General features: G+C 41.6%; 1 protein-coding gene across 4 annotated transcripts in view; it reads left to right on the forward strand.

Moving 5' to 3' along the window:
• The window catches only part of LOC147231295 (ceramide transfer protein-like), a 28232-nt gene extending 17000 nt beyond the window's left edge, over positions 1-11232 (forward strand). The window contains exons 4-18 of one of the 4 annotated variants that reach the window (XM_086152610.1): positions 73-138; positions 3440-3547; positions 3622-3760; positions 4824-4907; positions 6159-6316; positions 7015-7107; positions 7206-7292; positions 7377-7469; positions 7730-7825; positions 7962-8094; positions 8171-8241; positions 8359-8487; positions 8589-8718; positions 8922-9058; positions 9160-11232. In XM_086152610.1, the coding sequence (XP_086008736.1) occupies positions 73-138; positions 3440-3547; positions 3622-3760; positions 4824-4907; positions 6159-6316; positions 7015-7107; positions 7206-7292; positions 7377-7469; positions 7730-7825; positions 7962-8094; positions 8171-8241; positions 8359-8487; positions 8589-8718; positions 8922-9049 (1515 nt within the window). In that variant the 3' untranslated portion in view covers positions 9050-9058; positions 9160-11232. The remainder of the gene's footprint in view (positions 1-72; positions 139-3439; positions 3548-3621; positions 3761-4823; positions 4908-6158; positions 6317-7014; positions 7108-7205; positions 7293-7376; positions 7470-7729; positions 7826-7961; positions 8095-8170; positions 8242-8358; positions 8488-8588; positions 8719-8921; positions 9059-9159) is intronic. The other 3 variants (XM_086152611.1, XM_086152612.1, XM_086152613.1) reach the window with 3 other exon arrangements.
• The last annotated feature ends 1059 nt before the right edge of the window (positions 11233-12291 follow it).

Here is a 12291-nt window from a genome sequence, read left to right on the forward strand (position 1 = left end):
TGTGCTGTTTCATTGTGCGTTTCTGTGTGTGTTTTGTGTTTCTATGGTTTTGTGTGTGTGTGTTTCAATCAGAATGTAAGAGAAGGGAGACGAGACAAAGGCGGAGTCCAGGGCACAGTAATCATCCCTCCACCACTGGTGCGTTCGTTAACCGGAATCTTGATGGTTTAGTGCCACACATGTAGGAGTGTGTGCTTATTCGTGTAAAACTGTGTTTGTTTAGTTTACGAAATGCACTAAACAGATGTGTGGTTAGTTTTTCAGTTGTAGCCGCTTGCTGCTCTTGCATGTGTTGAAGAAAGGCTTTTATCTCTCAGCCAAGAGATATGTCATCCTTGGACTATAGTTGGCCTGGGATTTTTGCTTAATCCCTCTTCTATCACACACACATTTAACCCTTGGCCAACTCCCAAGAGGGTTAGTAAACTTACCAGGACAGCACAACCAAAAGGCAGCTGATCTAATCTGAAGTCACTGTGGGGAGCCTTTAAAAAGGTGGTTAAGCATCCCTGGAAGAGAGTTAAGCCTATCCAATAGATCACAAACGAATGTCTCTCCAACAGTTAAAAAAACAAATATAGGATCCTGTTACGAATGCCAGCTGTTTCCTAACGGACTTCTACACAATATAAATTTGTAATAATTCATTCTAAAACATGGCTATAAACTACCTGCACAGGACAAGTCGCAAAAAAAAATAAAAATCAAACTACCCATTGTAAGTTCTTAGGGGGATATAAAAGTAAAGTAGCAGCCATTGTGTTCAATGAGTGTGAAGAACAAAGGAAATCCCTGCTGCTACGTACAAAACAATGGAGAAAGCTACTTCATATTTGTTTTTGTAGGGCACAATTTGGGTGTTTCTGCCTCTTTATTTCAGAGCTGTACGTGCAACTGTACAGCTGCAAATTATTCCTCGGTGCATACATCATGGTTCTAAATGTCCTAGCAACTGTCAAATAGTGTTTACAACTGTTTGCTTGGAGGTCAGGACGTTTCAAAGAAAATCCACATACTGTATGTAAACATAGAAAAGGCGAAATCTGCTGCCATGGCTTCATCCTCCCTAATCAGAGTGCTAGTTTCTTTTCCCGTAGCTTGGGAATCCCCTCACATCACAACCCCCCCCATCACCGCCCCCCGGAGCCACCATGACTCAGAGCAGAGAGTGCACACGCGCTCGCGCACACACATACACATGCGCCCGCACGCATGCACACACATGCCATCCCACCCACAATGAGTCACGGCTGAAAGCTCATCTTCTTAGACAGCCTGTTTGCTGGCTCCTCAAGCTGATGATATTACTCACTGGCCAACATCACCAGGGAAACACAACAACAGCACGGTTGAACCAGGCATCTATAACTGTCATCTCTAGGACACTATCTTTGTCACCGAGGTGTGCCAGTTATGTATTTTATGACAGAGTGACGGTAAAAGTGACGGGATGCTGATATGAAAGGTGCCTTTTTATGGTCATTTTTATCATGTTTTTTTTTAATCTCTTCATGAATTTGCCTCATCGCTTGTTTTTATTCATTTTTTTGTTATCAGGGCAGTGCCAAGTTTGAAACCTCTTGTTGCTGTGTGTGAACACACGTGTACATACTAGATATGGCTCTGTATCCATATTTTGTCCCTGCAATGATGTACCCTACATTTTTTTTGTATCCAAAATTGTGATACATGATATAATGTTGTAACCCACTATGACATTTTTTTCCATTTACTAATCACTTTGCTCTTCTGCAAATTAAAATGATTTTGAATTCTTGAATTAAAATTCACCTTAAAAAAAATCTCAATAAAACTCATCCAAAGCAGTAACCAATTACCTTTTTATCAGATAGCTTGTAATTTGCAAAGACACTGCCTCTTAAAATGAGCTTGAAACTATGTGAGAATGACCAGCAAATTATCTGAAAACCAAAACTACAACGGGCTGCAGTTTTGTAGAATGGAGTTGAATATTACAAATTGCATGAATTTAATCAGAAAGCAGTTATAAAAAAATTACACATTTAGAAAAATGGGGAAAAAAAAAGCCCAAACGATAAATAAACCCATATTCACTTATTGAATATCAATTTATTTCTAATATCACCACCCTTTCATTGACATTTGAATCGATAAATCAGATTCAAATGACACTGGCAACTTCACTGAGTTGCCAGAGTGAAGACTCAACAGAGTTGACTTATTTGCATTGAGAATCACAGGTGTGATTTTCATATTATTTTATATAACCAGATGAGGTATCTGAGGTGTATGTTGAAAACAAGGCTCAGCAATATCTCTGAATATACGGTATATTTTGTTATCTCCTATCTCACAGGCATGATTCTGGGGTTCTGTGGCTGGGACTCGGGCACAGATTTCCTCCGTTCCTTTCTGATCTAATCACTCACTGCAGCCGTTTGCTTAAGTTGGTTTGCCTCCTGTCATCGGTCTGAGATACGCTATCAGCGCAGAGTTGGTCGGTGGCAGAATGTTGGCTAAAGGGCAGGCAGGCAGGCAGGCAGGCAGGCAGGCAGGCCTCTCAGCTCCATGCGAAGCAGGCAGTTACTCCTGGTCATTGACCAATAGTAACCTCCATCTACCTCTTGCTAAACCAGTCACGTGCACTGACTTCTACTGCCCCCAGTGGTAGGAAGGTAGACGTTTTTCTTAAAGGGGCCGGGGGTACTGGCAGCAGCTGTGTTGTGTTGTTGCACAAGCCTTTCCTCCCCGCTCTGTCTCACCAGCTATTTTAAGGGCTGGGATGTTATGTAACAGGGAAAGGGGGAACCACTCAAGAGTTACAGGAATCGAGCTTGTGTGTCATTTGCGTTGCCGTGGTTACAAAATCTGTGTCGTACTAGCTTGCTGTTTCTGTGTCTCTCCCGAATGCTTATCTCATTTTTACCAGTTGTTTAGAAATCTTTGTTTCAAAACAGCTTAAGGCATTTACCAGCAGAAAATTAATATAAGCTTTTAGATGTTTTTGGAAATTAATAACAATTCTAACTGTGTGTTTTGTGGTTTTCTGCTGAGGGAGCCTTTTCGCTTAGTTAAATTTTGGTTTCAATATGAAATAGCTAATCTTACGTAAAGCCCTCAAATTTTAGAGTCTGATCTTTTACCAATCAAATCTTTGCTATATTACTTGTAGTTTTCAATCACCTTTTGTCCCCACTGAATTGATGTTATAGTACCTCTATGATATATGAAATGGACAATTGAATTCTCAGAAAAAGACGATTCTGCAAAGTTTCAAAACTTTATCTGAATCCTTTAAAAAAATAAAAAGGTGGCAATAGTGAATTGAAACTGATTAATTAATCAGCCGTAGTTGTGGCTTTTGCTGTGCAGTTTGTCCAAAGTAAACCATTGTATCCAGTGATGATCACTGACACGTCTTATAGAGCTGGACTGACTCTTCTTGCTCGTCCCTCAGACCGACTCCGGATATGGCTCCGAGTCCAGTCTGCGCAGACATGGCTCCATGTTGTCCCTCACGTCGGCCGCCAGCGGCTACTCAGCAACCTCCACATCCTCCTTCAAGGTGAACATGTTGGCCGTCTGCTCGACGTGAATGAGTGCACCCCGTGTTCTAACAACCTCTCCCCTTATGTCCAGAAGGGTCACAGTCTGAGAGAGAAGCTGGCCGAGATGGAAACGTTCCGGGACATTCTGTGCAGGCAGGTGGACACGCTGCAGAAGTACTTCGACAGCTGTGCTGACGGAGTGTCAAAGGACGAACTGCAGAGGGACAAGAGTAAGGAGCTCACTCATTAATTTAATCAAAACTGACATGATTCAACACACAGCCAGTTTCCAAATTATTCAGATAGTAAACAAAAGGACAGGCTTTTCCCTTTCATCCACATCCATGAACTTTAGTGTTGAAAACAGGTTTTTAGTTTTTGTTTAATTTGATCTCAATTTCTTAATTTCAATTCAGTTTTCAGGTCATGTGATAGTAAGTTTATTTTTTTCTATAATTTTATCCAATCTTTTAAGACATTAAGGCTTAAAAAAAAAATATATATATATATATATAAACATATGTATGTGTTTGTGTTTGTAGACCAGCAAGTCGCAACACATGAAAAAGACTTGCAGCGCCCTCTTGTGTTTGCCTCTTAAAAGATGTTGACTTGATACAGGGATCAACAGCTAGTCTGCTCCACACTGCAGATGTTTGACTACTTGTGGACAGTGTTGTACATGTTAGTGACCATTTGGTTAAAAATAAACACTACAGCAGTATTACCTCCCTGCAGGAGTTGCAGGCAGAAAAGTTTGAATGCAGAGAAGTGAAAATTAAAAAAAAATAAAAATAATGGCTGATTAAAAAAAAAAACTAAACAAAAAAAAAAAAGCAATTATCCCTAGAGCTGAGAACCCTGTCGTTCCTTTGTTCCTTTATAAGATGTGTGGAAGTGGGTCCTTAGTTCGTTTACTGTGACTCAGACACCAGTTATTCTGTTAAACTCAGCCCTCCACCCCTCTCGCCTCCCGGCTGGCTGAACATTAGCCGATGCAGCCTGCGCCGGGCGCCCCGTGGACGATAGTGCCGAATGAAGACCTGCTATTGTTCTGCTGGCCTCGCTCCGTGCGCTCTCTCCCTCTCTATCCCTCACCCTCCGCGTTCCGAAGATGAAACAGGTCAATTGTCGCAGTGTCTGCCGCTGAGAGTTATGTCAGTGCTAGGGATTGGGACGCTGCGCCTATCCCAACTACCCTCACATCAGTGGTTCTCTGTAACTGTTTTTATACTTTCACATCTTCCCTGAACCTTTGCTTACCCTTTTCTCTCTCCCTCTGTTCCCCCTCAGTCGTGGAGGACGATGAGGACGACTTCCCCAACACCCGAACAGATGGGGAGTTTCTTCACAACAACAACGGCAGCAAAGAAAAATGTAAGTGCATGCGATTTTTTTAATTGCTTCAAATTTATACACAGCCTAAATTATTTTCTATTCCTTTCGAACAGTCCCGACTGCCCAAATAAAGCTGACGACAAGTATTATGTTGGGAAATAAGAGTGACTTGATCAGTCCTGGAAAGCATTCAAATCCTTAATTTTATTTTAACGGGAGACTTCATCCCATGTTCTCAGGGATGATCTCGAGCACTTTCTAACTTTACATTTACAACTTTGTTCAAATGTCCCTGAAAACAAAACGATCTTTCCAATAATGACCGGGAATGCTAGCTAGCAATATAACCAGGAAAAAGAAAGGTTAAAATTACCTGAAAATTAACAAGACATGACCAGTTTTTTTAGCTGTAACGTGTGTTTAGATACTGCATCGAAAATTATACGGAACTATTTTGATAATAACTAAATAAAAGTATGTGAGGAAAAAAAGGGGTATTGAAAATATAACCGTAAATGCCTGAAAAGATAAATAAATAAATAAATAAATGGATGGGGGGTAGAAACGATCTGATCTTTACAACATTAATGGTGAGCCCAGCAACGCAACTGTTAGCACTTCTGCCTCACAGCAAAAAAGGTCTGGTTTGACTCCAAAAGAGGACCTTTCTGTGTGGATGTATGTATATGTATGTACAGGATATGTATATATGTATGTGTATGTGTGTATATACATATATACATGCACCGTATATGTATATATACACATATATATATATATACGTGCGTGCGTGTGTGTGTGTATATATATTTATACGTGTATATATACACGTGTGTGTGTGTATATACATCTATATTTATATAAACGTGTATATATATACACGTGTGTATATATGTATGTATATATACATGTGTGTGTATATACGTATGTATATATACATATATATACATGTGTGTGTATATACGTATGTATGTATATATATATATATACATGTCTATATATGTGTGTGTGTGTGTGTGTGTGTGTGTGTGTGTGTGTGTGTGTGTGTATATATATATATATATATATATAGGCATATATACATATGTATTTATATATGTGTATGTATGTATGTAAAATTCAATTACAAGTGAGGAAACAAGATCGGCTAAAGGGGGACGTTTCCATCCCGCTGGGATTAATGTTTGTAAGCAGGTGAATGAAGACAAGTGACTTGTTCAAGGCCTTGAATGTCTTTTGTCCAAAGTTCAGCAGTGACTCTATTACCCCCCCTCCCCCCTCTGTCTCCAGTGTTCCAGCCACTGAACCCCAAAGAGATCAACGGCATTGACTTCAAGGGGGAAGCCATCACCTTCAAAGCCACCACCGCCGGGATACTGGCCACGCTGTCACACTGCATCGACCTGATGGTGAAGAGAGAGGACAGCTGGCAGAAGAGACTCGACAAGGTGCCATGTGCTTCCTGCAGGGGTTTGGCACATCTAGTAGCGGGATCAGGGAATCAATTTTAGTCTCATTTAAGTAATAAATATCTCATAGAAAATACCATATTAAGTGGAATGTTAGAAAACCTTTCAGCCTTACCAACCCAAACACTCAAAATCTTGTAAGCTAAGCGGGCTGCGACCTGTTCTTTTACTCGGATTGGAGACCAACTAGGAATCACAAGAGCCTTAAACTCGTCAAGGGGCATGGCTCAGGTTGCAAGGCTGCCTTGGAACCAAACATTCCAGGTTTGATTCCCCAGCTCCTCCTATCGTTGTCTGCTGAGGTGTTATCAAGCAAGACTCTCCCTAACTTGCTCATTAGGTGCTTGCTACTAATGGGTCATTCATGATGGTTTAACTGTAGAGTATGTCCTGCAAGGGTTTAATAAAGTGTAAAAATAAATAAATACATGAAAATAGTAGTAATAATAATCACCAAAATTTCTAGATGTGCCAAAAATGTGAATAGCTAGATGAATAAAGATTGAACGTTTTACTTGAGGGTGAGGATACAGAAAGTAGGGTTAGATGGAGGAGCCAAAAGAATAACATGATTTGGGGATGTGGGGGACCTGGGCATCACAAAATAAATGAGATGGAAGACCAAAGGTTTCGGGGGAAACCCCTAATGGATGGTAACAAACACCGCTTGTCTGCAGGAGATGGAGAAGAGGCGGAGGATTGAGGAGAGCTACAAATCTGCCCTGAATGACTTGAAGAAGAAATCTCACTTCGGGGGCCCGGATTATGAGGTGACCTCATTGTCGAAATAACCTCAGATTACAAAAAAAATCCCATATAGGTGTTGTCTCTGAACTGACTGACCAGGAAACTGACCCTCATCCAACAGGAGGGTCCGAACAGCCTCATTAACGAGGACGAATTTTTCGATGCGGTGGAAGCCGCCCTGGACCGGCAGGATAAAATAGAGGAGCAGGTGAGGGTGGAGATGAATGGAAGAATATTATCTCCGGCTCTTACAGGAAGTGAAACCAAATGTCTCGCTGTTTGTCCCGAGTAGTCTCAGACAGAGAAGGCAAGAATCCAGAGATCCAGTCCAGTGCCTCCTGGGGATGTCTATTCAACCACCGGCTCACACAGGTTCTCTGACAAGGTCTGTCCCACCTGAGAGAGCGACACACAAACACACACACACACACACACACACACACACACATACAGATACTGCACAACACAGCATGACGTCACAACCTCCTTTCAACCCAAATATCAAAACTGTGTCCGGCGAGGAATATTGACACAATGCACTCATGGGGTATTGAAGAAATTACACTAGTGATTTGTGAAGTTCCAATATGCTAATAATGATAGATCAATGAAGGTTTTACATTCATTCATTTTGGTCCCTCACAGGTGGAAGAGATGGTGCATAGTCACATGACCTACTCCCTGCAGGATGTCGGAGGAGATGCCAACTGGCAGCTTGTCGTGGAGGAGGGAGAGATGAAGGTGTGAGAGATGTCACATGACTTGGAAGCCATATCTGTGAAATTTGGAATTCCAAGAAATTTATCTTTCTTTTCGTTTGTTAGGTTTTCCTGATTTCTATAAAAATGATCTTGTGTTTCTGCTTGCACTCTCGCAGGTGTACAGGAGAGAGGTGGAGGAGAACGGGATTGTCCTTGACCCCCTGAAGGCGACACACTCAGTGAAGGGGGTGACGGGTCATGAGGTCTGTCACTACTTCTGGGACACAATGTACCGCAACGACTGGGAAAGTGAGTTGGTCACTGAATCTTTGGCCTTTACAACAGCTTCATGACAGATCAGTAAAATCCCCTTTTCCTCTTTCAGCAACCATCGAAAACTTCAATGTCGTCGAAACGTTGTCGGACAATGCCGCGATCATATATCAGACGCACAAGGTAAGAACAGCAGTTCCATACGCTTCTGGTTCGAATCAGGAGTCATGAAATGAGAAACTCTCAGTTCCCACTGATGTCCCTGTTTGATTCCGAACTGTGTGAAATGACGGTATGCAGAGAGTTTGGCCAGCGTCTCAGCGAGACGTCCTCTACCTGTCAGCCATGAGGAAGATCCTTGCCAACAACGAGAACGACCCGGACACCTGGCTGGTCTGCAACTTCTCTGTGGACCACGACGACGCCCAGGTCAGACTGTGAGCCCTTTCACCGCTCTCCACTGCCTGGAATCCAGTCACAGAGGATTTTAAATCATAACCACCTCTCCCCTCCCTCCTCTGACCCTGCAGGTTAGCAGCAGGTGTGTTCGTGCCAAGATCAACATCGCCATGATTTGCCAGACACTGGTCAGCCCGCCGGAGGGCGACAAAGAGATCAGCAGAGACAACATCCTGTGCAAAATCACCTATGTTGCCAACGGTGTGTGTCCTTTGCTTCTCTCCAGTCAGATAGGAAAACAGAAAACTTCAAACCTCATTAGAATTCATCCCTTTGCAGTAGAAAGTGACATAACTACTAATTTAATTGACCGTGCAATAATATTATATGACAACACATAACATCATGACCTGGGTCTTATGATAGTTTTTTTTTTTTTTTTTTAATTTTTTGTGTTTGTTCAGTGAATCCCGGAGGCTGGGCTCCAGCTTCGGTCCTTCGAGCCGTCGCCAAGAGGGAATATCCCAAGTTCCTGAAGCGTTTCACCTCCTACGTCCAGGAGAAGACAGCCGGGAAGCCCATCCTGTTCTGAGACTCGAAGGTAAAAAGCACAACACAAAATAAAAGGCTTTTGTTTCACCTTTGTCTTGTATTTGGAGAAAAAAAAAACAAGCCTGACATCTTTTTTTCCTCTTTCACCAGTGGTGGACTGAGCAGGACTCTCACTATCCTCTCAGTACTTATCAGTCCCGCAGCGGTGGGAAAGTAAAACAACGCTGCCCCCTGGTGGCTGCAGGAAGCCAGGATGACCGTCAGTAAATGAATTCTTCTGTTTCATTGAGATCTAAATGATAACAAAAACTCCAAATTAAATATTTTAGATATTAGAAGAAACTGGCAATTCAAAGTTTTCACCGGGTGAATGTGTCACACCCCTCCCCTCTCTGCACCTCCCTCCCTCTGCCACCGCCGCCACTTCATGCCAGAGCGTGGCAAAAGTGTGAGCAGGGCAGATTAATATATACATGTTCTATAAGAGAGTTGTAAAATAAACACGTCGCTACACGACTGAAATGTTTTATTCTTGACATTCAGAGTTATGTTTTAAGCTCCGTCTCAAGCTGCTAGTTTTCTGCTAAAGATGAAGTCCAGAGGGCTGTCGCTGACCTCTGACCCCGATACGGACCTTCCCGCTAATGAACGCACGTCTGTCCGTGCTGACGGCGGGACGAATTGCTCCTTTTCCCTCTGGTTTGTTTTTTTCTACATGTTGCAAATTCTCTGTATTCAGCACCGTGGCACATGATCGTGATGTTTTTAAGGAGAAAAAAAAACGCAGAGATAAGAATCGAAAAAGTCGGGAAAGTTGTGTCTTTGTTCATTTGATGTTTGTTTGTTTGTTTGTGAGTCGAGCCCTGATGCCTTAGTGACAGGAAACGTGGAGGGAGGAATGAAGTGCCCCCTGCTGACCAGAGATAGAATCAGTGTCTGAGAGCAGGACCTTTTTATCAGCGAATAGAAAACACAATGTATAGAATAACAGATATTTTTAAAGGGTGTTTTTAAGCACTGAATTATTTTAGATCCTGATTGTTTTTGCTTCCAAAGTCAGCTCTTTAACTCTTCAGTTAATTTTCCAATTTTAGAAAATTATAATTTAATTTAAAATTAAATTTAATATTTAGAATTGCAACCACATCTCCAAGGGCGACCCATTGAGAAGGTTCATTATATTCAGAAGAAATATAATACAGTTTTAAAAGTTGTATTGCACTGAAATTTAGAATAAATTTCAGATTCAAATATTTTGATTTGTGTCAATGTAAAAATTATAAACTGTAAAAGAAAGTTTTGATTTAGAGGCAAAAAGCCAACCTCTTATTTCCAATAGATAATTATTTAAAAGGCTTTAAACTCTGACTCTGTGAACTCCTGTTGTTTATACACAGTTCCTGTCAAGAGGCGATGGCTGAACAATCACTGAATTGCTTTGATCCTTAAAACTGATCAGACGATTCAAACTCAAAGCTTGACGACAAGTAATGTCTGATTTTTGTTCTGTTTTGTTTTAAGTGTATGTTTGTTGTTATTTGCTTGATCCTCTGTTTGCTTGATAATCAACCCCCAAGTCCACTGGAAGAACTGGGGCTCCGCCACTGTTCTGATGCCTCTTTGATAAGCTTCTGAACTCAAGATGTCTGATCCAGAATCACTGATCTGACCTGAAAATACCATGAAAGTTCTGTGTGTGTGTGTGTGTGTGAGTGTGTATATATGTATATGTATATATATATATAAATATATATATATATATGTATGTGTGTGTGTGTGTGTGTGTGTGTGTGTGTGTGTGTGTGTGTGTGTACTTAGGATTACATATAAAATAAGACCAACAAAACTTAATTATGACATTGTCATGTTCTCAGGTCCGACCAGTGATGCTTTTCTGTGTCATGTTACTTAAACTTGTCATTTTGTTTGAATTGAACTGAAGGTAGGGGATCCATCAGCGAGGCCGTGATGGGATTAGTAGCTTGTAGATTTAACAAAGCAGGTGAGAGATGATGTGAAGCGCGGACAAGACGACAAGCTGAATCGCTTCTCACCTGAAAACCTTTTCTTTTTTGTTTTTTCTTAGCAGGAACTGAATGTAATTACAGATGTGTTGTTTGTTTCTTTGTAAATAATTTGTTCAAACTAAATGTGGGATCAAATTTAAAAAAAAAACATGTACTGTGACCCTGTTTCTAAAGCCAATAAATGATTTCAGCCTGATTCAGTCTTTCATTCCATGGAAATGATGTGGCCTCAAGTTTGGTATCTGTATAATATATTCCTTTAATAGAGATCATTAAACAGTAGTAGCCATATATTTCAAAAGGGAAAAAAAAAAACCTTTTTTCACAGGGATTTTCGGCTCTGAGTCACATAGCGATTAATGATGCGAGAAAAAGACACCTTGCAGGAATCAAAGGCTCCCCACATTCATCCAACTGGTTCTCTTTATTCTCCAATTGGAGAGGGATCAGTTGTGTGTAGAACGGATGGAGAATCGAATGACATGAAAATGAGCAAAACAATATCCATTAAAATCAGTGGGAACCTCTGGAAATCCTCATCGAAATGATTGAAACTGGGTGGCAAACGATCTGTGGAATTATCTCAAATCTACCTAAACCAGACAGTCATTTGGGGATGACTTGCATCTGGTGATATGGAGATTAAGAAAACAAAGTTGAAATAAAGTGACCAAAACCAAAAGAAATAAGAAAATTTCCAAACCCACAGTTTTACTCCAGCAAATAAATAAATTAGTATACGACTACTTGTGATTTGCAGACGACACACTGCTGTGATCACCTCATGAAATACATACATTAAATAGGATGTCGTCCGACCACGGAAGTTCTGGAGGCCCCTGGAGGTCAGAGGTCAGCCTTTTGGTTTAATCTGTGCGTGAACACTACTAACACACGCGCACACACCCCGGGGTGTCTGGTCAATGACTGGTCATCTCTGGATCCACTCAAACGGGGGGGCGCACGTCACTGGTGAGGTGAGAACGAAGCACCAGCCGAGCTGTAATAGGATTATCCCTTTTCATAGCGGCTTATTTCAGCTGCGGTCTCAGGCTCCCTGAGTGCAGATTCAGTCACATGCCACAGAAAATCACCAGCGGGCCGCGGTCCGATGTCAAGGGCCGCGTTGGACACAGCTCATCTGGTTTTGGCAGTCTGGAACAGGAGGCTTGGCGATAAAACCCAGAACGTGTATGTCCATGAGACAAAATAGGCAAATGCTACAGGCACCGTGGCCGACAGGAGGTGCCTAAAA

Source organism: Fistularia commersonii, chromosome 9 (genome assembly GCF_037954325.1).
Source record: "Fistularia commersonii isolate RoL2024-O1a breed Wild chromosome 9, RoL_Fcom_v1.0, whole genome shotgun sequence".
Lineage (NCBI taxonomy): Eukaryota > Metazoa > Chordata > Actinopteri > Syngnathiformes > Fistulariidae > Fistularia > Fistularia commersonii.